This window comes from Aquarana catesbeiana, linkage group LG12 (genome assembly GCF_042186555.1).
Source record: "Aquarana catesbeiana isolate 2022-GZ linkage group LG12, ASM4218655v1, whole genome shotgun sequence".
Classification (NCBI taxonomy): Eukaryota; Metazoa; Chordata; class Amphibia; order Anura; family Ranidae; genus Aquarana; species Aquarana catesbeiana.
This window is the reverse complement of record NC_133335.1, coordinates 66,483,597-66,508,553: the sequence shown is the minus strand read 5'-3', so window position 1 is coordinate 66,508,553 and position 24,957 is coordinate 66,483,597. Positions and strand designations below refer to the sequence as shown.

General features: G+C 46.9%; 2 protein-coding genes across 2 annotated transcripts in view; one reads left to right on the top strand and one right to left on the bottom strand.

Moving 5' to 3' along the window:
• LOC141113791 (uncharacterized) overlaps nt 1-24,957 on the top strand; it is a 39,119-nt gene that overhangs the window by 5,470 nt on the left and 8,692 nt on the right. The gene's annotated exons all lie outside the window — the stretch shown is intronic.
• Nucleotides 5,749-7,167, bottom strand: LOC141114351 (uncharacterized). The gene has a single exon (XM_073607978.1). It carries the CDS (start codon nt 6,995-6,997, stop codon nt 6,482-6,484), a length of 516 nt encoding a protein of 171 aa, XP_073464079.1. The 5' UTR covers nt 6,998-7,167; the 3' UTR covers nt 5,749-6,481.

Sequence of the window (24,957 nt, the reverse complement as noted above, 5' to 3'; positions counted from 1 at the left end):
TATCAGAATCCCCTTTACATCGAGGTCTCCATAAGAATCATCCTTACACCAGAGTCCCCATTAGACCCCCCCCCCTTACATCAGGGTCTCCCTTACGCCCCGCACACGCGATAGCATTTTCCAACAGAAAATATTCTATGGGAGCTTGTTGTCGGAAATTCTGACCGTGTATAGGGCTCTATCGAACATTTTCCATCGGAATTTCCGTCACACAAAATTTGAGAGCTTGTTCTCAAATTGATCGTGTGTGCACAATTCCGACGCACAAAATTCCACGCATGCTCGGAATCAAGCAGAAGAGCCGCACTGGCTATTGAACTTCATTTTTCTCGGCTCATCGTACGTGTTGTACGTCACCGTGTTCTTGACGTTCGGAATTTACGACAAGATTTGTGTGACCGTGTGTATGCAAGACAAGTTTGAGCCAACATCCGTCGGACAAAAACATGGATTTTGTTGTCGGAAAATCCTATCGTGTGTACAGGGCATTAGAGTTCCCCTTACACCAGAGTCCCCCTTACACCAGGATCTCCATGAGAGTTCGCATCAGAGTCTTCCATTAGATGTGGGGGTTGAAGCGGAGACCATAGGTAGCTTCTGTTGACTTTAATGCTTAATCTATGCACATTAAGGACACCCACTTACCAGTAGTGGCTGGTGCTCAATTTTTTGGGAGGGGGGGTATACAAACCTGGCCCCCTCACTCCCCATCACCCGCTGCTTCCCTTGTCCGTCACCCGCCAGGCCGCCCGTCAGCCCCTCGCTTACCCCATCGTGGCTTCGGTGGCTTCCCCCCTGCATCTCCTCCCGAGTTCCGGCGGTCGCTTCTCCTCCCGGCCAATCGGGTCTTAGGACTCTAGGCCATTTGGGTCTCAGGACCCACTTCCTGACTGGCCGGGAGGAGAAGCAGGAAGATAGTAGCAAATAATAATTTGCTAATGTCACACAAGTGGGTGGGCTTGGGCGCAGTGCTCTCCGCCCCGAGCCCACCCTTTTTTAAGCCAATTAGATCTTCAGGCTCTAATCATGTGCTTCAAAAAAAACCAAAACACCCCATTGAAATCCATGAGGCCGGCGCCCTGCATGGAGGTTAGGGGTCGGGCCCATGGATTAGGGGGGCGGCGCCCCTGTGCCCCTTACGAGTGGCCGCCACTGCCACTTACCCCAGCTGCGGTCCGGATAAAATACTATAGCGGACTGCATGTGGTGATGCTGCCATAAAGGTGGTTGTTCAGGCGCTTTGTGTTCTAAGGATACAGCGCTCTGACCTGTCTTCTAATTATGCTGAGTTGTCATCCTGTCACTCTTTTCATAGAGAGTACAAATGGCATTTTCACCATACATTAAGCAGGCATGGTCCACTGTTGTCATCAACAGGAAACCCGTGCTGAGAAATTGAATTTACTGGAATAAACAGGAAGTGGCTACAAAGAGGATGCAAGAGACCAGCAGCACTGAGATTAAAAAAAATGGTCAAAAAGTATTTTATATAAAACAAGACAATGGTTAATGGTACATAGTGCATTCAGTTAGGGTTTAAACCTTTTTAACTGGTTTGATTCTTTCACTAGGGAGACAGTAATTTGTGCCTAGTAACATAATACAGAAACCTCCAGTCTGCTCTGTCACTTTGCTCTGTGCTGGAGGATTGTTCAATGACCTCAATAGCACAGGAAGTGACCTCATAAAAGAGACAATAATTTCCAGTTCAGGTATAATAACACTTGCTGGAGAAAATCTTCCAACACAGCCCGAAGTGACAGAACAGGCAGGAAATTCCTTTATGACAGATATCAAGGATAATATAAAAGGTGCTACAGAAAAGGAGTGTCTATAAATGGCACCCAGCACACCTACTGTATTTTATAAACATATATTTGATAATAATAAAATAGTATTACAAGTGATTCAAAAATAAAATTGAAATAAAAAAAGCCTGAAAACCGATCAAGCGATGGCGGCAGCTGGGCACAGAGATGAGTGAAGGAAAGATGGCCTCCATTCATTTCTATGCACTAGGAGGACCGGAGTGACGTCATGACGTCACATCCGGTTCCGGACACATGTAAACAAGGCCATATTTTTTTTATTTTTCAAGCAAAAGTTTAAACTTTTTTTTTTCATCTTTTGCTTTTAAGGGTAGAGGGGAGATTTGCATAAAGAGGACCTAAAATTAGTGATAAAGTTACTACAGCGCTAAAGTGGAAAAATAAATTATGTAAGAATATATTAAAAGATGCCCAAATAATATAGCTGCAATCAATTAGTGAACTATACAAATTGCATAAAAAATAAGTTAAGTGATGTGCTAATATTAACCAATTAATATTACACTGTGTGTTATACGTGCAAAATAATTTACAAATATGTGGATAAATTATGTATATAAATCTCTACATAAACCTTAAAAAATAAATAGTGTATTCCAAGCCCACATACAAGGTTCCCTTAATTATGGAGAAACAAGACCTCTTTACAATAATTAATATCACAAACCAGTGCTCATATAAAAAATATGTTATTAAAATATAAAATATAAATGTGATTAGTCCACTAATTAGAGACACAGGAATACCTCCTCTTCACTTCAAAATAGGGCTTTGTAAGTCATGCTTGGATGGATTAGCGGTGGATTTAAATTATTCCGTTCACCCGCCAGCATTGATCGGTTAATCCCTTAGCTTTTCGCGGTCCTCCCCAGTATGAAACACAAGATTGGGAAACAATACCATTGCGCAGAAATAAGCCAAGGTACATATACAAACGAACCAGCTAATCTCACTCACATGATCCCTTTTATACCGATCGCATTAGAACAAATGGTCAGCTACATTCAGCTCCGTGCTGCTGCCTGTTCATTCACCTCCAGAGTACACACTACTGAGAGTGTCACAGTCTCCTCCTCCCCACGCGTATCGTCACTAGACATGTGACTTTTTCAAGGGTCTTTTGAAAAAGTCACGTGTCTAAAGGGACAGTGTAAAAAAAAAAAAAACAAAAAAAATGTAATAAAATAATATTAATAATATTTTTTTAAATTCATTAATGTGTATTTTTCCCCAAGAAATTGCATTTGAAAAGCCGCTGCGCAACAACCGTGTGACAAAAAATTGCAATGGCCGCCATTTTAGTCTCTATGGTCTCTGCTAATATACTGTATGTACATATTTTTTGGGGGCTCTAAGTAATTTTCTAGCAAAAAATACAGATTTTTACTTGTACACAACAAGTGTCGGAAAAGGGCCTAGTCAGCAAGTGGATATATATATATACACTGTATATATAAAATGAATATATATATATACACACACACACGCACAGTGGATATATATATAAATATTATAACTACCTGTAAATGCATAATAGATATTTATATTTAAGGGGAACGCTAGCCAATTTGTCTTGAAGTTTTAAACAGAGAGGGAAGGGTTAGATCCTTTGTCAGGTGTTTGTTATCACTTCATGTCCTAGTGGCTTTTCCTTCCACCAGTGCTAGGCACCAGGGAATATCTTCTGCCAGAGCTTAAAGTGTACCTAGACCAAAGACATCATTCGATTCTGCATTTTTTTTATCAGGCTTTTTCACCTTGTAATTCTGGAGATAACACACTTCCTATACTAGAGTGGCAACGTTCACTCATCGTACTGTATTGATGGAGGAACAGTGTTGTCACCCAAGGACAGGAAGTACTTTAGAACTTCAGAACACCTCCCTATCTCCTCATATCCATCGCACCATAGGCGGGTGTTCTGAAGTCCAGAAGGTGAACTTGGCAGGGTTGCTACAATTTGCTACAGTAAGATATGTGCTCAGTAGATTTTTGTTACAATCAAGAGGTATTTTTTTGCAGTTATGGAACAGATATAACAAAAAATTTCAGTTGCATATTTACAAACCAAAATGCAGCAAATAAGAGAAGATCATTGTTGGGGTTTACAGACATTTCTACTGAGGTTGGTATACGATAGTAGAATTTCTCTTTACATCCTTCATTGTAAGGATGTTGTAAGAACATTTGTTAGTTTTTCTAATCATTAGTGGGGTCAAATCAACATTAGTTTTCGACTGCAGTGATGAGAAAATTCGAAGGAGTAGGATGGAAATTCTTTCTCGAATGTACAAATTTCTACCAGTGTATGTGGTTTTCTTTCAGTAAAGTCCATTCATTCCAAAATGTTTAAAGCAAAAAAATCCTAGAACTACTTTCAAAAGGGCATCCAAAAGTTTTGAGAACTTTTGTACAACTTTTTCTAAGAATTTTCATGATTTTTTGTTTGAAATTCTACTATTATATACCCAATTTAAGATACACTATATTACCAAAAGTATTGGGACGCCTGCCGTTACACGCACATGAACTTTAATGGCATCCCAGTCTTAGCCTGTAGGGTTCAGTATTGAGTTGGCCCGCCCTTTGCAGCTATAACAGCTTCATCTCTTCTGGTAAGGCTGTCCACAAGGTTTAGGAATGTTTGACCATTCTTTCAGAAGCGTATTTGTGAGGTCAGGCACTGATGTGGACGAGAAGGCCTGGCTCGCAGTCTCCGCTCTAATTCATCTCAAAGGTGTTCTGTCAGGTTGAGGTCAGGACTCCGTGCAGGCCAGTCAAGTTCCTCCACCCCAGACTCGCTCATCCATGTCTTTATAGACCTTGCTTTGTACACTAGTGCGCAGTCATGTTGGAACAGGAAGGGACCATCCCCAAACTGTTCCCAAAAGAAAAATTGAACGTTTACAACCATTTAACCACTTAAGGACCAGCCTCGTTTTGAGATTTTGGTGTTTACATGTTTAAAACAGTTTTTTTTGCTAGAAAATTACTTGGAACACCAAACATTATATATTGTTTTTTTTTCTAACACCCTAGAGAATAAAATGGTGGTCATTGCAATACTTTTTTCACACCGTATTTGAAAAAATGTGCCTTTAAGACGTATGGGCGGAAATGACGTTTTGACGTCGCTTCCACCCTGCAGTGTCATGGAGATGGGTGGGGGCCATCTTACCCTCACTTGTCTCCATGCACAGCAAGTGAGAGGACACGATCGCCTCCACCGCTGCCGATGGCTCCGGTAAGCGGCGGAGGGCAGTCGCAGCGGGAAGGGGTGGCCCTCTCCCGCCACCGATAAAAGTGATCTCGCGGTGAATCCGCCGCAGAGACCACTTTTATCTTGTAGCTGACCGCTGGCCGAACACGAGGATACCAGGGTTATGGCAGCTAGCTGCTGCCATAACAACGATATCCGTCCCCAAAGTAGGGACGTACATCGGCGTGCGCTGGTCGGCAAGTGGTTTGAACAAGCTGAAGTTAGAAGCTGATTGGCTACAATGCACAGGTTCTAAGTGCACCAGTTTTAGTAAACCTCCCCTTGAGTCTGTCTGCACAGCCCTGGTGCTGTGCCAGTCACATGACAAAAAAAAAAAAAATGTTTCAAAAGAGCAATTCAAATTACATTATAAATATAAAAAAACTGTTATATAGCTCCCTATAATATGGTGTAAGCGGATTCAAAGATGATTGACACTAGCATAGCTCCCAACTGTCCCTGATTTCGAGGGACTGTCCTTGATTTGGAGCAATGCATAGGATGCATTAAGGTGAAAAAACACGTACCTTTACAACCCCTTTAAGAGCTTAGGCGGGAAATTAACTTGAGCATGCTCAATAGAGGACACCAGATGGTCTACACAATCTCAGGCTGCAATGGGGACACATTACAAATGTGGAGGGACAGCTGAAGGTAGGATCGGTCATGTATATTTTACTCTATACAAAACAAATGCATTAGTAGCTTTGCGAGTATGCACACTACAATCTATTTTAACCTTTGCAACCAGTCCTTTAAACATTTTACTTGACATATTTAATGCAGTTACAAAACCTTTTTTGGTGGAGACAACCACCTTGCACAGTTCCTTTACTTTTTTGACACATATAGACGATCGGAATTTCCAACAACAAATGTTCAATGTGAGCTTGTTGTCGAAATTCCGACTGTGTATATGCTCCATTAGACATTTGCTGTCGGAATTTGCGAAAACTAATGTTTGAGAGCTGGTTCCCAAATTTTCTGACAACAAAACTTGTTGACGGAAATTCCGAGCGTGTGTACACAATTCTGACGCACAAAATTTCACCCATGCTCAGAATCAAGCAGAAGAGCCGCACTGGCTATTAAACTTCATTTTTCTCGGCTCGTCGTACATGTTGTACGTCACCGCGTTCTTGGCGATTGGATTTTCCGACAACATTTGTGCGACCGTGTGTATGCAAGACAAGTTTGAGCAAACATCCGTCGGAAATAAATCCACGGTTTGGTTGTCGGAAATTTCGATCGTCTGTACATGGCATTTGGCTTGTGAAGAGCAAGCCGATATTATACAGTATTTGTGCTGTATACGTTTCCAGCTCCTTAGATGGAAAAAGAAGAAATAATATGGATAGACATGCATTTAGTCCTCTCAGAATGTCCTTTTCTTCTAAAACGGCTTAATTAAATTGGCGAGGACCTCCAGCCCCTCCACCAGTCCTTCCCCGTTGGTGGCACAGCACCCCTGAATGTGCCACTGGTGTCCCTTTATCTTGGTCAGTTCCAGTTCCTCCTCCAGCTCCATGGGTTTCCTGGCACATGGGTGATCTTGCTTGTTGGCCATCACCAAGAACGGCACGCCTCTCATTTCATCATTCTCCAGGATTGCATTTAGCTCTTTCCTGGCTTCCAGAAACCTCTCTGGGTTAGCACTGTCCACCACAAAGACCAAGCCATTTGTGTTGGGAGAGAAGATTTTCCACAGGGCTCGGATATTGTCCTGACCACCCACATCCCATACATTAAATGTCACGTTATGGATGGGCTCCACAGTCTCAACGTTGTATCCGATGGTAGGGATTGTACAGACCGTCTCATTCAGCTTCAGCTTGTAGAGGACTGTGGTCTTTCCAGACCCATCCAGACCCACCATCAGGATCCGAGCCTTGGTGCTAGAGAAGCCCATAAGAGTTTAGTAAAGGCTGCTGAGGAGAGCACCAATTCTTGCAGATGTGGATCTTCCTAGTCTGTTTGGAATCTGTTTTCTCTGATGTCTGTAGCTTTGCATACTTTTAGTAAGCTCCATTAAATTATACTGTATATATGCAAGGTTCCTTCACTGGCCAAACCCAGATTGCCTAGTAGGGATGAGCTTCGTGTTCGAGTCGAACCCATGTTCGACTCGAACATCGGCTGTTCGCCCGTTCGCCGAATTGCGAACGATATGGGCCGTTCGCGCTAAATTCGTGTGGCGCGTCACGGCCCATAATTCACTGCGGCATCGCAGTGCATTGCTGGCTGATGATTGGCCAAGCATGCACTATGACTCGCATGCTTGGCCAATCACAGCGCCGTCAGTAGAGAGAGCTGTAATTGGCCAAAGCCAGGGTGGCTTTGGCCAATTATGGCTCAGGGGATTTAGTACACACCCCACACTATATAAGGCCGCCTGCACGGCGGCCCTGTGTAGTGTGTGTTCCGGTGTGCTGAGAGATAGAGAGAGAGAGAGACAGTGTCATTTGATTTGAGTTAGATAGATTAGGCAGAACAGTCAGTCAGTTAGCTGCACTTACAGTGTATTGTGTATATATATGCATCCCAGGTGTTGCATATATATATATACACTGTATTCAGTTTAGCTAGATCCGTTCCTGTTATCTTCTATCTAGACTATTTACATTTAATGCAGTGCGTCCTGCTCACAGTGTTCAGCTAGATCCGTTCCTGCTATTTACATTTAGTGCAGTGCGTCCTGCTCACAGTGTTCAGCTAGATCCGTTCCTGTTATCTTCTAGACTATTTACATTTAGTGCAGTGCGTCCTGCTCACAGTGTTCAGCTAGATCCATTCCTGCAATTTACATTTAGTGCAGTGCGTCCTGCTCACAGTGTTCAGCTAGATCCGTTCCTGCTATTTACATTTAGTGCAGTGCGTCCTGCTCACAGTGTTCAGCTAGATCCGTTCCTGCTATTTACATTTAGTGCAGTGCGTCCTGCTCACAGTGTTCAGCTAGATCCGTTCCTGTTATTTACATTTAGTGCAGTGCGTCCTGCTCACAGTGTTCAGCTAGATCCGTTCCTGCTATTTACATTTAGTGCAGTGCGTCCTGCTCACAGTGTTCAGCTAGATCCGTTCCTGCTATTTACATTTAGTGCAGTGCGTCCTGCTCACAGTGTTCAGCTAGATCCGTTCCTGCTATTTACATTTAGTGCAGTGCGTCCTGCTCACAGTGTTCAGCTAGAGCCGTTCCTGCTATTTACATTTAGTGCAGTGCGTCCTGCTCACAGTGTTCAGCTAGATCCGTTCCTGTTATCTTCTAGACTATTTACATTTAGTGCAGTGCGTCCTGCTCACAGTGTTCAGCTAGATCCGTTCCTGCTATTTACATTTAGTGCAGTGCGTCCTGCTCACAGTGTTCAGCTAGATCCGTTCCTGTTATCTTCTAGACTATTTACATTTAGTGCAGTGCGTCCTGCTCACAGTGTTCAGCTAGATCCGTTCCTGTTATCTTCTAGACTATTTACATTTAGTGCAGTGCGTCCTGCTCACAGTGTTCAGCTAGATCCGTTCCTGTTATCTTCTAGACTATTTACATTTAGTGCAGTGCGTCCTGCTCACAGTGTTCAGCTAGATCCGTTCCTGTTATCTTCTAGACTATTTACATTTAGTGCAGTGCGTCCTGCTCACAGTGTTCAGCTAGATCCGTTCCTGTTATCTTCCTACTGACAGGCAGGCTTGTCTGGTTACAGTATATAAAGCTACCTGAAGAAAATTACAGGTGTTCTATTTGATCCTATTAGTACCACGGTCAGGCAGCTAGACTATTTACATTTAGTACAGTGCGTCCTGCTCACAGTGTACAGCTAGATCCGTTCCTGTTATCTTCCTACTGACAGGCAGGCTTGTCTGGTTACAGTATATAAAGCTACCTGAAGAAAATTACAGGTGTTCTATTTGATCCTATTAGTACCACGGTCAGGCAGCTAGACTATTTACATTTAGTACAGTGCGTCCTGCTCACAGTGTTCAGCTAGATCCGTTCCTGTTATCTTCCTACTGACAGGCAGGCTTGTCTGGTTACAGTATATAAAGCTACCTGAAGAAAATTACAGGTGTTCTATCCCAGCTTAGTGCAGCTACAGGCCATTAGTATGTCTGGAAGGCCAAGAAGGAGAGGCAGACAGTCACAAGCCAATAAGAGAGGGCAAGCAGGCTCTGTGTCTAGTGCTGGTCGTGGAGACGGTGCATCCTCATCAGCACGTGGCCATGGGACACGCTTGGCCTTTTTTTCGGCAGCTGGCCGTGTTGAGCCGCAACATGCGGAAGACTTGGTCGAGTGGATGACCAAGCCGTCCTCATCCTCCTCATCCTCTCTCACCCATGCCCAGGGTGCTTTGTCTGGCAAAGCAGCGGCCTCTTCCCTCAGCTCAATGTCATCAGTGACTCCTTCCCTAGCTCCACCATGTGCTCATGAGGATTCCCTTGAACTGTTTGACCACAGTGTTGGGTACATGCTCCAGGAGGATGCCCAGCGTTTGGAAGGCTCTGATGACGATACTGAGCTCGATGAAGGCAGTAACATGAGCACGGACAGAGGGGGTGCCCAAGAAGGACAGCAATCTGGCAGTCATGCTCCCCCTGCTGCAGCATACTGCCAGGTTTGCTCCAGTGATGAGGAGGGAGGGGATGATGAGGTCACTGACTCAACGTGGGTGCCTGATAGGAGAGAGGAGGAGGAGGAGGAGGAGGCGGCGGCACATCACCAACGAGGCAGGATGCCCTCCAGGGGCCAGCCTAAGGGCAGCACATTGACTGCATCACACCCCAAAGCTCCACATGTGCAGGGCGCTGCAGTCTCTGCGCGTTATTCAAAAAGTTCTTTGGTGTGGGCCTTTTTTGAGACGAGTGCATCAGATCGCACCGCTGCTATTTGCAACATATGTCTCAAGCGTATCTCGCGTGGCCAAAACATCTCCCGCTTGGGTACCACATGCTTGACCAGACATATGTTGACCTGCCATGCAGTTCGTTGGCAAGCGTATCTAAAAGACCCACACCAAAGAACAAAGAGGATCTCTCCTTGCTCCTCATCAGCTGAGATTTCCAACCCCACTAGACCTTCAGTCCTCTCTGAGACCTGCAGTGAGAGGAATGAAGGTGTAGAATTAGGTGTGTCACAGCCAAGTACTTGTGGGCAATCTGCTTTTGGTACACCGACGTCAGATTGTACCAGGCAAATTTCCCTGCCCCAGCTGCTGCACCGCCGAAAGAAGTTTGCTCCCAGCCATCCACATGCCCAACGGTTGAATGCTAGCTTGGCAAAATTGCTAGCACTTCAACTGCTGCCTTTTCAGTTGGTAGACTCTGCCCCCTTCCGTGAGTTTGTGGAATGTGCGGTTCCTCAGTGGCAGGTACCCAAACGCCGCTTTTTCTCACGGAAGGCGATTCCGGCTCTCTACCGGCATGTGGAAGGCAATGTCCATGCCTCGCTGGACAGGGCGGTCAGCGGTAAGGTGCATATTACCGCTGACTCATGGTCCAGCAGGCATGGACAGGGACGTTACCTAAGTTTCACGGCGCATTGGGTGACTCTGCTGGCAGCTGGGAAGGATGCAGGACAAGGTGCAGTAGTGTTGGAGGTTGTTCCGCCACCACGCCTCCAAAATGCTGATTGTGACACACCTCTCTCCTCCACCCCCTCCTCTTCTTCTTCCTCCATGGCCTCTTCCTCGGAACCAGCGGTGCTCCGTAGGCGTTCAAGGGGCTACGCAAGTACGCAGGCCAAAAGATGCCATGCGGTGCTTGAGCTGGTGTGCTTGGGGGACAGGAGCCACACTGGGGCAGAGGTTCTGTCAGCTCTGCAGGGGCAGGTTCAGAGGTGGTTGACGCCACGCCAACTTAAGGCAGGAATGGTGGTTTGCGACAATGGCACCAACCTCCTCTCTGCCCTCCGACAGGGACAAATGACCCATGTGCCCTGTTTGGCTCACGTCCTTAACTTGGTGGTGCAGCGGTTCTTGGGCAGGTACCCGGGCTTACAGGATGTCCTGAGGCAGGCCAGGAAAGTCTGTGTGCATTTCCGCCGGTCATATAATGCCAGTGCTCGGCTGACGGACCTCCAAAAGGAGTTTAACCTGCCCAAGAACCGCCTAATCTGTGACATGCCCACCAGGTGGAACTCAACGTTGGCCATGCTGCAGCGGCTGCACACGTAGCAGAGGGCCATCAATGAGTACCTGTGCGACTATGGCACCAGGACAGGGTCAGGGGAGCTTGGTTTTTTTTCCCCACGCCAGTGGGCCATGATCAGGGATGCATGCACTGTCCTGTCACCATTCGAGGAGGCCACGAGGATGGTGAGCAGTGACAGTGCATGCATCAGTGACACTGTCCCCCTTGTCCACCTGTTGGAGCACACGCTGCGTGGAATAATGGACAGGGCACTTGAGGCAGAACAGAGGCAGGAAGAGGAGGACTTCCTTAGCTCTCAAGGCCCCCTTTATCCAGACAGTGTTCCTGCGTGCCCGCCGATCACACAGGAAGAGGACGAGGAGGAAGAGGAGGAGGAGGAGGAGGAAGATTGTGTCAGTATGGAGGTGGAGCCTGGCACTCAGCATCAGCAGCAGTCTTTAAGGGATCAGTCCCAAGAAACACATGGACTTGTACGTGGCTGGGAGGAGGTGGCTGCGGACCATGTCGTTCTTAGTGACCCAGAGGACTCCGGACCGAATGCCTCAGCAAACCTACGCTGCATGGCCTCCCTGATCCTGCAAAGCCTGCGTAAGGATCCTCGTATTCGTGGTATCAAGGAGAAGGACCAATACTGGCTGGCAACCCTCCTTGATCCACGTTACAAGGGTAAGGTTGCGGACCTTATCTTGCCATCGCAGAGGGAGCAGAGGATGAAACATCTTCGGGAGGCCTTGCAGAAAGGTCTGTGCAACGCGTTCCCAGAGACTGGGAGGTTACAAACTCCTGTTTCTGGACAACGTGTTGCTGAGGCTTCGGTCAGTCAAAGAAGGAGCGGTGGAGAAGGTGGCCGTCTGACCGATGCGTTCAGACAATTTTTTGGTCCGCAGCCCCAAGGTATGATCGGTTCCAGCAACCATCGCCAGCGTCTTTTTTACATGGTGCAGGAATACCTAGGGGCAAGATCAGACTTGGACACCTTTCCCACCGAAAATCCTCTGGGTTACTGGGTCTTGAGGATGGATCACTGGCCAGAGCTTGCACAGTATGCAATTGAGCTACTGGCCTGTCCTGCATCCAGCGTTCTTTCGGAACGCACATTCAGTGCTGCTGGAGGCGTGGTAACCGATCACAGGGTGCGTCTGTCCACCGACTCGGTCGATCGGCTGACCTTCATAAAAATGAATAAGTCTTGGATCACCACCAGCTACCAAGCACCTGATGCTGATGTAACCGAATAATTTTTTTTGAAATCTCAGATCCCTTCAAAGACTGCCTATGCTGATGCTGAGTGACTATCCCTGAGTAATTATCCTCTTCCTCCTCAATCATCACGCTGATAGCTTGTAAGAACATTTTTGGTTCTGGGCGCCACCACCAGTGCCTAAGGCACAATTTTTCAGCCCCTGTTTAACAGGGGCGTGTAATTACAATTTTTGATGTAATACTTTGCAGCAGGGCTCGTTCCTGCATTCCAACTAGAGTGTCTGTGAGGGGTTGCAGTGTTGTGGCACCAGCACCAGTGCCTAAGGCCCAATTTTTCTGCCCCTGTCTAACAGGGGCGTGTAATTACAATTTTTGATGCAATACTTTGCAGCAGGGCTCGTTCCTGCATTCCAACTAGAGTGTCTGTGAGGGGTTGCAGTGTTGTGGCACCAGCACCAGTGCCTAAGGCCCAATTTTTCTGCCCCTGTCTAACAGGGGCGTGTAATTACAATTTTTGAAGCAATACTTTGCAGCAGGGCTCGTTCCTGCGTTCCAACTAGAGTGTCTGTGAGGGGTTGCAGTGTTGTGGCACCAGCACCAGTGCCTAAGGCCTAATTTTTCAGCTCCTGTTCAACAGGGGCATGTAATTACAATTCTTGATCTAATATTTCACAGCAGGGCCCTGTGAGGGCTTACAGTGTTGTGGCCACAGCAACACCTAAGGCCCAAATTTCTGCTGAGTATATAGGGCAGGACCCTACTTTCAAACATCTAACTTACAAACGACTCCTACTTGCAAACGGAAGGAGACAACAGGAAGTGAGATGAAATCTACCCCTAGGAAGGGAAATTCTCTCCTGTAAGAGTTAATATGGGAAAACAATTTCTCCTTTCCACTGATGCTTTCCAATCCTTGTTCCACAAAAAAACCCAAATTTTCAAAAAACATTTTTCATTGGGACAAAAAAGTGAGGTGAAATCTTCTGAAGAGGAGGAAAGACAGCAAAACAAATGTCACAGGGGTGATAACCCTTCCCTATGTTTTCCAAAAAGCTTAGAAAAGATTTTTTGGCTGGAGCTAAACACGTTAAAAATGTTCAAAATTACAAACAGATTCTACTTAACAACAAACCTACAGTCCCTGTCTTGTTTGCACCGCCTGTATACTGCTGTTCAGAGTATATAGGGCCTGGTGGCCCCACACCTTTCCTTATTTTAATTTGGGTGCGGGGTTCCCCTTAATATCCATACAAGACCCAAAGGGCCTGGTAATGGACTGGGGGGTACCCATGCCGTTTGTCTCACTGATTTTCATCCATATTGCCATGACCCGACATGACATTAAACCCGCAAGCAGTTTTAAATGAGATTTTTTCCTTTAAAAATGACATTTGGTGCAGGGACTGTTCTAAACATGGGAAACACACGTCACTTTACAGGCATACTATAGGCACCCCCCAGGTACGATATTTAAAGGAATATTTCACTTTTTTTTTTTTTACTTTAAGCATCATTAAAATCACTGCTCACGAAAAAACGGCCGTTTTTAAAAGTTTTTTTTGCATTGATACATGTCCCCTGGGGTAGGACCCGGGTCCCCAAACCCTTTTTAGGACAATACCATGCAAATTAGCCTTTAAAATGAGCACTTTTGATTTCGAACGTTCGAGTCCCATAGACGTCAATGGGGTTCTAACGTTCGTGCGAACTTTCGGTCCGTTCGCGGGTTCTGGTGCGAACCGAACCGGGGGGTGTTCGGCTCATCCCTATTGCCTAGCAATCCGAGATGCAAGACAGGAATTTCCTGGTTGCTCTGTAGTTTTGTGCTGTGTTGGAGGATTTTTCGATAACCTGTTGTGACAATGAGGAAGTGACTGCAACAAAGGAAGTGACCTTGTCGGTACAGCATTCAGAACAGAAACAACTTTATTGCAACTGATCACTTCAAGTAAAAACAGAAACATACCTCATTAGAATGACATAAAACAACATTTTAATGTGATATTTGATTGCAAAGACCAATGTGCTTGCAGTTACAATTAAAAGACACACATTATACAATTGTTTAGGTAAAACGGAGTTTAATAGTGTGATGAATAAAATAATTTTAGGAGCTTTTCAGAACTTAAAATGGTTGTAAAGCCACTTTTTTTTTTATTTCTATAATCCGCAGTTTTAGATTTTATACCTTCAATTTTTTCCCTCAATGTATGTTATTTATAAAATCAAATGCTGCTGTATACCTTATTTCAAAACGCTGCTCGGCGCTCACGTGACCGCCCTCCGTTGTCTTCCTTGATCCGACAGCTACAGAAGGAGGGGCTGAAAATCCCCTGCTGACGTCAGCCAGGAGGAGGAGAGCGGCGGGCAGTCACATCAGCGGCACTCTGAAATTAGCTATACACTGGCATTATTTTTTATAAAGAACATACATTGATGCACATAATGTAATCTAATACTGTGGATTATAGTAAGAAAACATTAAATTTAGCAGTAGGGGGGAGAGAGGAGGGACAGCGGGGTGACGGAGGCACATAAACTGACCATGGTGTCAGGGTTCAGCAGCCATGATAAACATGGTCAGTTTATAGAGGGGAGGGCAGCACCAGGCAGGATCAGCCAGGTATTTTAGGTGATAGAAAATTACACAGCTGTCAGAGAACTCACACAGCTAGCACCCATCTCCGTGCAGCAGCTGCCAATCCTCATTCCGCTAATGCCAATGTGCATGCACAGAACCATAGCCAGAGACAAATGAGATCCAGGGTGGGCATGAACAATGGCACCTCTATGCGAATGCATGTGCCAATATGCGAAGGTGCTAATGTGCTAATGCGTATGCGCGCACGCACGTACGCTGGCGCGAATCTTGGCACACAGCACCCTATATAAACAGAGAGTCTGCCTAGCATCAGTGCTGGATTGTCTTCAGCTTGTTCCTGTGTTCCTGTTGTTACTCTGCTTGATTAACCTTGTTCCTGAAAACCCGGCTATCTTCTGACCATTCTCTTGGATCTCCCCTGCCGGCTGAACCTGCCTCTACCTGCAATACTGACCTTGGCTTGGACTTATGATTACGGCTCTGCCTCCTGATTCTGTACCCCGCTGCCCATCTGTTGCCAACCTCTGCCTGTTTCTGACTACGGTTTTGCCTTCTGATTTGGTACCCCGCTGCCAGCCTGTTGCCGACTCCTGCCTGTTCCTGATTCTGCAGTTGATCCTGATCTGGCTCCCTCTGAACAAGTCTGGTGATCCGTTTCCACATCTCCTCAGCAGAGGTTCCTGTATCTCCAAGTTCCAGCCTCCTGCCTGCAGGCACCTGCACCCTTTCGTTGCCCTTGCACTCCCTGTACCCACCACCAGGGGTGCTTGGACCGGAACCGTGAAAGAGGCCACCCTCATCATTTCGGGCTCCGCTGTAAGGTACATGACAACAGCACAAAAACTGTGCTATATAACATGCTTGAAAGGAACAGAATCAAGTGTAACTCCAACCAAAACATATTTTTTTAAATTACTTGTACATTTGTTGAAATCTTTTTACACTGAAACTGTCCTAATTGAAACAGCAGCTTACCCTTCTACTTGTAAAGTCCCCATCAGAGTCCTCCTTACATCAGGGTACCCATCATATCCTCTCCTAAATTACAACCCCTATCAGAACCCCCCTTACATCAGGATCTCCCACAGAGTCTCTCTTACATCAGAGCCCCTATCAGAGCTCCCATTACATAGAGGTATCCATCAGAGTACCCCTTACATCAGAGTCCTGCTTACATCAGGTTCCTAATTAGACTCCTCCTTAAATTAGAGCCCCCCCTCCTTAAATCAGGGTCCCCATCAAAGCCCCCCTTACATCAAAGTCCCTATCAGAGCCCCCAGTACACCAAGGTCTCCATAAAAGCCCCCCTTACATCAGGGCCCCCTCAGAATCCCCCTTAAATTATAGACCCCTCCTTACATAAGGGTCCCCATCAGAGCCCCCCTTACATCAGAGACCCTATCAGAGCCACCCTTACATCAGGGCCTCCCTCTGAGTCCCCCTTACATCAGAGTCTCCCCTAATTTGGGGTCTCCATGAGAGTCCCCATCGGACCCTCCCTTAACATCAGGGTCCCAGAGTCCTCCTTACATAGAGGTCCCCATCAGAGTCCCCCTTACACCAGAATTCCCATCAGAGTCTCTCTTACATCAGAATTCCTATCAGAACCCCCATTACATCAAGGTCACCATCAGAGTACCCCGTAAATTATAGCCCGCCCTTTACATCAAGGTCCCCATCAGAGTCTCCCCTACATCAGGGTCTTCCTCCAAGTCCCCCTTACATGAGAGTTCCCCTTGCACTAGAGTCCCTATCAGAATCCCCCTTACATCGGGGACTCCATGAGTGTCCCCCTTACACCAGAGTCTCCATCATAGCCCCCCCCCCTTACATCAGGGTCTTCCTCAAAGCTCCCCTTACAGCAGAGTCCCCATCAGGGTCCCCCTTCACCAGGATCTCCATGAGAGTTCTCATCGAGGTCTTCTATTACATGTGGGGGTTGAAGTGGAGACCATAGGCAGCCTCTGCTGACCTTAGTGCTCAATGTGTGCACATTAAGGACTCCCACTTATCCTAGCTTCGGGCCAGACGAAATCCTATAGTGGACTGCATGTGGTGATGCTGCCATAAAGGTGCTTGTTCAGACGCTTCGTGTTATAAGGTTACAGCGCTCTGACCTGTCTTCTATATATGTTGAGTTATCATCCTGTCACTCTGACTTTTGATAGAAAATACAAATGGCATTTCCACCATACATTAAGCAGGCATTGTCCACTGTTGTCATCAACATGAAACCCGGGCTGAGAAATGTAATTTACTGGATTAGACATGAAGTGGCTACAAAGAGGATACAGGAGACCAGCAGCACTGAGATAAAACAAATGATAAAAAAGTATTTTATATAAAACATGACAATTGTTAGTGCATTCAGGTGGGGTTTAAATCTTTTTAACTGTTTTGATTCTTTCACTAGGGAGACAGTAATTTGTGCCCAGTAACATAATACAGGAACCTCCAGTCTGCTGAGTCACTTTGCTCCGTGCTGGAGGATTGTTCAATGACCTCAATAGCACAGGAAGTGACCTCATAAAAGAGACAATAACTTCCAGTTCAGGTATAATAACAAAATCTTCCAACACAGCCCGAAGTGACAGAACAGGCAGGAAATTCCTTTATGACAGATATAAAGGGTATTACAGAAAAGGAGTGTCTATAGATGACACCCAGCACACCTACTGTATTTTATAAACATATATTTGATAATAACATAGCTCCCAACTGTCCCTGATTTCGAGGGACTGTCCCTCTTTCCTCCTCATTTGTCCCTCATTTTGGTCTGATCTATATAGTTGTATATAAAATACACTTTTTATCTTTTAAAATGTGTTTCCCAGTGCTAATCCTTTCATCCAAATTATAAATTGCTGCATTGTAAATTTTAAAAGCCAATATAAAGGAATAGTAGTTTCAAAAAAGTCTCCTTTGGATTTAATTAACCTTTTTTTTCGTTAATTCTCCTTTAAGGGGGTGTGGCAAGGGGCGTGTCATATGCCTACATACATTTGCTAGAAGGTGTCCCTCATTTCCATCTCAAAATGTTGGGAGGTATGTAATAATAAAATAATATTAAAGTGATTCAAACATAAAAGGAGAATAGAAAGCCTGAAAACTTTTTTTTTTTTTGCTTTTAAGGGTAGAGGAGAGATTTTGGGTCTTTTAGACCCCAGATCTCTCCATAAAGAGGACCTGCCAATGCCATACTGTATTGTTATTGCAAGGGATGTTTATTTATTTATTTTTTTAACTACTTCTGGACAGCCTTCCGCACATTTAGAGCCCTTTCACACTACCAGCGTGGGGGCGTCGGCAGTAAAGCCCTGCTAGTTTTAGCGGCGCTTTACAGCCGTTTTTGCAGCGCTTTTCGGGTGCTGCAACAGCAACAACTTTATCCATGCCCACCAATGCAGTCTGCCTGTGCCCACCAATGCAAGCTGCCCATGCCCACCAATGCAGCCCGTGCCCACCAATGCAGCCTGTGCCCACCATGCTGTACTGGTGGGCACAGGCTGGGTTACTGTCCTTTCTGGTCATATCAGTCAGGGGCTTGACCAGAGATGAGAAGTTATGAATAAACTTCCGATAATAATTGGCAAAGCCAAGAAAACGCTGCAGAGGACGTAAACCCATGGGTCGGGGCCACTGTAGGACTGCTGAAAGTCTCTCTGGGTCCATCGAAAAACCAGCAGTGGAAATGACATAACCCAGGAGTTTAACCTGTTCAGGATGGAATTCGCACTTCTCCAATTTACAATCGAGATTGTTCTCTCTTAGTTTCTGAAGCACACGACAGACATCTGTGTGGTGGCTCTCCAGGGACTTGAAAAATATGAGGATATCGTTGAGATAAACCACCACACATAACTGCGACAGATCTCGGAGGACATCGTTAATAAATTCCTGGAAAACTGCTGGGGCATTATAAAGGCCAAAAGGCATTACAAGGTACTCATAATGGCCTGTTCAGGTATTAAACACAATTTTCCACTCATCGCCCTCCTTAATCCTCACGAGATTGTATGCCCCTCTCAAACCAAGCTTTGTGAAAACCGTTGCTCCCTTGAGGCGGTCAAGTAACTCCGTAATCAATGGAATCAGATAGGCATTCTTAATCGTGAAACGATTGAGACCCCTATAATCAATACAGGGTCTCAGTTCACCACTCTTCTTCTTCACAAAGAAGAAATCAGCACCAGCAGGAGACGAGGATTTGCTGATGAAACCTCGAGAAAGTGCGTCTGCAACATACTCCTCCGTGGCCTTATCCTCCAAGACCGACAAATGGTAAACCCGGCCACGATTGGGTATGGCACCAGGTTGAAGATCGATTGCACAATCATATGACTCGTGTGGAGGCAAACTACCGGCTTGACCTTTGTCAAAGACATCTCTAAAATTGCGATACTTCTTCGGCAGGGAGGAGAGAGAAAAAGTGCACAGGACCTTGGCTACATTCTGGAAGCATGTCTTACTGCATTGTGGCGACCAGGAGAGAACCTCAGCACGGAGCCAATCAAAAGAGGGGTTGTGCCTCTGTAACCAAGGATAAACAATAACCAGCGGAAACATAGGTAAGGAAATAACTTGGAATTGGATTATCTCATGGGGAAGAACCCCTACGGCCATGGACAACGGAACAGTCTCATGAGTCACATGGGCAGGCTGTAGGGGTCTCCCGTCAAGGGCCTCAATGGCAAGTGGAGTGTCACGCAGCTGCAGCGGAATTGAGTGCTTCGATACAAAGGCAGCTTCAATGAACAGCCCTGAAGCCCCAGAATCGATTAGAGCCTGTATCTCCACGGACGACTCAGCCCAAGAAAGGGTGACCGAAACCAGGGGCTTATCCTTCTGGATAACTGGGGATGAAACAACCTTAGGTCTGTGTGCGTGACAGGACCGCAAGGTTCAGGCGTTCCCTGGACAGGTAGGACAAGACTTCAAAAAGTGACCTGCCTGGCCACAATCTCTCCCTCCTCCTAAGGGTTCTTTCATCACCCGTGAAGCCCAAGTGCATGGGAGGTGAGGGAGGCAAGGGTGGGACTGCAAAGCTCGGAGACAAATATACAGGAGGCTTCCGCAAGCGCTCTATAAAAGAGAGTCTGTCTCTGAGTCTGAAGTCAATGAGGATGGCAAACATGATCAACTTCTTCAGCTCAGTGGGTATATCTCGGGCTGCTATCTCATTCTTGATGGTATCCGAGAGACTATGAGAAAAAGCAGCCACGAGGACCTCCATTGTTCCAAGCAACCTCTGCTGCCAGAGTACGGAATTCAATGGCATAATCGGCAACAGTTCTCGTACTCTGTTTGATGGACATGAGGCACTTGGCAGAAAAAGCGGAGCATGAGGGAACATCAAATACCTTTTTAAAAGAGGTCACAAACTCAGGGTAACTCAAGACAACAGGTTTTTGCATCTCATATAGAGGCTTTTCCCAGGCCAAGGCTCTTTCAGAAAACAAAGATATCACGAAACCTACTTTGCTTCTGTCCGTGGGAAACACCTGGGGCAGCATCTCAAAGTATATCTCAACCTAGTTGAGAAACCCTCTGCATTGGACTGGTTTGCCCCCAAATCGCTGGGGAAGCGGAGCGGAACCAGATATACCTCTTATAGAGGTAACACTCGAGGCCGGTGCCTGCACAGAGACTGCCTGCAACACAGGTTGTACCGGAGCAGCCACAGTGGGAGATTCCAGGTGAACCATGTGACTCAGGAGCGTTTGTAACACTATGGCAAACTGATCCATGCGGTGATCCTGCTCATCCAATCTGGAAAAAATATTACCAACAAGTGGATTGACTGCATCTTTGTAATTCATGGCCTTCGCCTACTGTCAGAAACCATGAATCAGACTGAGACAGAAGTACAGTTAAATCTCACTTGTTTAATAATAATAAAAAAGGTAAACAGAGTAAACATAGTCAAAACATGGCCAGAGTTCAGGAACCGGAGCGGATAGTCAGACAAGCCAAAACGTCAGGGAGCCAGAGATGAGCTTAGTAGAACAGCAAGCAGAATCTGGAGCCAGAAGGAATGTTAGCCAAGCAAGTCTTTAACAGGAACGCAGGAGAGCATCTCTAGAGATGTGACCAAGGCGAAGGCAGAGATCATCTGGGCTGGACGGCTTAAGTAGGCAGGACTGACGAGCAGGATATCATCAACAGGTGAGTCGCTGTGGAGAGCTAGGAGCTGGCAGACTTAGCCGACAGATGAGCAGCCAGCTCACAGAAGGAAGGGCTGAGTCCAGCCCTGACACCCAGTGACTTAGAATTGTTGACACGCAGTGAATCTTTACCTAAACTGGTCTCTAGCCTATATAAAGACCTCTTTCAGGAAACGGCCCCACTGCTGGAGCCCTGCAGGCGGGCCTGGGTAGTTGTAGCCCCAGGGTTGGACAGAGATGACTGGGATGACTGGGATGACATGTGGGGGACTGCATTTCAGTATTTAGTTTCTACCAGAGACAGATTTATTCATTACAAATTCTTACATAGAATTTATCTCACCCGGCTAGACTAGCAAAGATGTTTGGAAATCAACAATCTTTATGCTGGAGGTGCTCTGCGCCCCTACCAAACTTCATGCACATGTTTTGGGATTGTCCACAGATTAAACCCTATTGGCAAGCCATTGCACACTGTATCAGGTCGGTCACTTCTATCTCGATTCCCATGTCTGTTGAAGTATGTCTATTGCATCTGGTGGAACCCCTGGCCACTACCAGACTATACGGATTCTTCTTACCCTATTGCTATTGTATGATAAAAAGCGGATTATCCTGTCGTGGAAGAGCTCTGCGACCCCAACTTTGGAGTCTTGGAAGGCATTGGTTAACAAGGCAGTACCCTTCTATAAAGCTACCTATCTGAGCAGGGGGGCACTGACTAAGTTAGACAAGGTTTGGGGGGGTTGGATTGCTTCTGTGGACACGGCATCGGATTCATTTCAGGAAGGTAATAACTACTGATCCTTGGTATGAAATATAAAGCCGAGTTATGACTGTACCAGGGGTATTGGAGGATTAATGATTGTACAACGAGTAATGTACTGAACATTTTGGGGGGGGGGGGAATTGTTTCCTCTTCATCGGATCTCAATTTCTTCTGGTGGGGGGGTTGGGGAGACGAGGGAACCGCATTACTGGCATTATCCGGTAGGACTGCAAAGGTTGTCACAGGGCTATATCTGCGTCACTATGAGACTACCTTCGGCTGGCAGTTTATGCTATGCACGCATCTGTCTAGGCAAAAGTTTTGTTGTTCTGGGGAGGGTATATATCTATTCTTTTTATGTTAAGACTGTTGATGTATACCAGTACTTTTTACTGTGTCCAGTTGTTTGCCACAATATGTGGACTGCTGTTGTCTGTATTGTATTAAACTAAATAAAAAGTAATTTACAAAAAAAAAAAATTCTCTATTAAATTAGAGCTCACGCCTTCCATCAGAGTCCCCATCAGAGTCTTCCTTACATCAGAGCAGGGCCTTTTTTCAACAGGAACGTGGGGGAACGCAGTTCCGGCACCCCCAGCACTGAATGTATGTAATAGCAAGGGGTGTGGGGTGTGCTGGAGGGTCTATTGATGCTGGCTGCTGGGCGGTATATTGTCATTGGTGGGTATCTGTTTTTGTGTAAAGATCTATTGTTGCTGGTGGGTCTTATGTTGCTGGTAGGCATCTACTGTTGAGGAAGAGGTCTATTGTTGATGGCAGCTGGAGGGTCTATTGATGCTGGCTGCTGGGAGATCTGTTGTTGCTGCTGGGGGGGGGGGGGCTAATGTTGCTTTTGTGGATGTTTTGTTGCTGGTTGCGGTTCTTTGTTGTGGTCCATTGTTGCTGTGTGGAGGGTCTATTGTTGCTGGGGGGTCTATTGTTGCTGGCTGCAGATCTATTGGACTGCTCTTCTTGTAATCATTAACATGTTCCATACAAATTATTTAGCACCACAAAATGATATTTGGTTCTATATTTTCTAAAAGGGTCAGTACTGGGAGTTGGGTAGGGGGTGGAGACAAGGGACGATGCTCAGAGGTAGGTAGGGGGCGGAGACAAGGGGTGACTCAGAAGGGGGGAGTTCCTGCACCTATTCTCTGAGAAAAAAAGCCCTGCTTCAGATTCCGTATCTGAGCCCTTCTTACATTAAAGTAAGAGTCCCCCTTACATCAGAGTTCCCCTGACACTCGAGTCCCTATCAGAGTCCCCCATTGCATAGAGGGGACGAAGAGACCATAGGCAGCCTCTGCTGACTTAATTCTCAGTCTGTTCACATTAGGGACACCCACTTACTCTAGCCGTGAGCACGATAAAATCCTATAGCAGGCTGCAAGTGGTGATCCTGTGATAAACTTACTTGTTCAGACATTTCCTGTGATAGCTTACAGCGCTCTGAACCTGTCTCCTAATTATGCTTTATTGTCACCCTGTAACTTTGATTTTTGATAGCGAGTACAAAAGTAAAGCCCGAAAATGCAGCATGCAATGCATTAAGTGCAGGGCGTGCATGACGGTGGTAGCAGTGTGGGGAAGGGATGGTTAAAATGGAGCCGAGGGGGAGGGACAGGAAGGGAGGGGTTATATAAAAAGGTTAACTTGTGGGGAGGGGTTAACAGAAAACTGGAGGAAAGTTCTGTGCAGCATGGCCGAAGTGGAGCGTCTCATGGCCCAACTGCGTGCGGAGGCGGCGGTGAGAGGCACGGCTTGGCTACAACAGTACAACAGCCGGTTATGGGAGAGAGGAGCGGCGTCAGAGCGCGGAGGTCCAGGCCGCCTGAGCGCTTCTCCCCGGAACGCTCTATGGCGGCGCAGAGACTGTTGGGAAGGAACGGAGAAGAGGTGCAGGGATGTCCACCGGCCAAGAGGAAGGCAGGCAGAGCAAGCGGAGGAGACGTCACGGCCCCGGCGGCACTAAGCAGGGAGAGAGTGGGCATGCATGGCAGGCTTAGTAGAGGAGGACGCGCGGGGAGCGCGAGCCCCGCCCCCAGGATGACGGCGGAGGGCTCCAACATTACTGCGGCCAGAGAAACTGCAACTGTCCCCGGGCTTGCTAATTCTGCGGCAGGGGACAATCAGAGGGAGGACAGAGGCAGACGCGGGCGGCCAGAAGGAGGAGCGGAGGCCTACAGGGCTGCGGTATCCAACACCGGCCCTGCAAAGGCTGTCCAAAAGTCAGCGGGAGGTTACGCGGCAAGGAGGCGGGAAAGGATGGAGAAGACGGCGGCAGCCAAGGTCACCAGGCCAGGCGGGCTTTTGGCTATAGAAAAAGGAGAGAGGGTCCCAAGGGAGCTAGAGGAGACGTCCGGATCGGAAGAGGAGGCAGCCCCCCTTTCCAGGAGCACAGACGAGGATGAGAACAGAAGGTCGGCTGATGGGGCAACACCTGTGCAGCCCAGTAAGTCCCAGCAATTGGGGTTAGAAGGGGGAAGCAGGGTAAGACATGACATAAGTAGGCCTGAGGACAGTGCAGGGGGGGTTGTCCCAGCGGTGGGGGGCTCAGGTTTATTGGGAGGCATTAAGGAGTTAGTGCAGAGGTTTGAGGCAGGAGAGCGTACTGCGGGGGGCCCGGCAGCTGCGTGGGTCCCGCCAGCGGGGGGCAGCGGTAATGTAGCGGGGGCGGGGGCACCTACAGCAACGGCTGCGGTGGCGGTACCCGCCCTGGAGTCCACGGTTAGTGACGTTACGCAGGGGAAGGAAAAAGCTGCGGAGACAGCAGAGAGGCAGGATATAACCAGGCTGGCGGATGCAGCGCGTTGCGAGGTGTATGTGTGCTACGAGCGGCCTTTGGGAGCGCACTTGAAACAGGAGGTGCGGGAGAAGTTGTGGAAAGGTGAGTATGTGGAAATATTTTCATTACTACCTTTGGAGAAATTTAACTTGGATAGAGTTAAACCAGACAGCTCCAAGAAGGAGGATGAAGAGAAGAGGAGGTATCG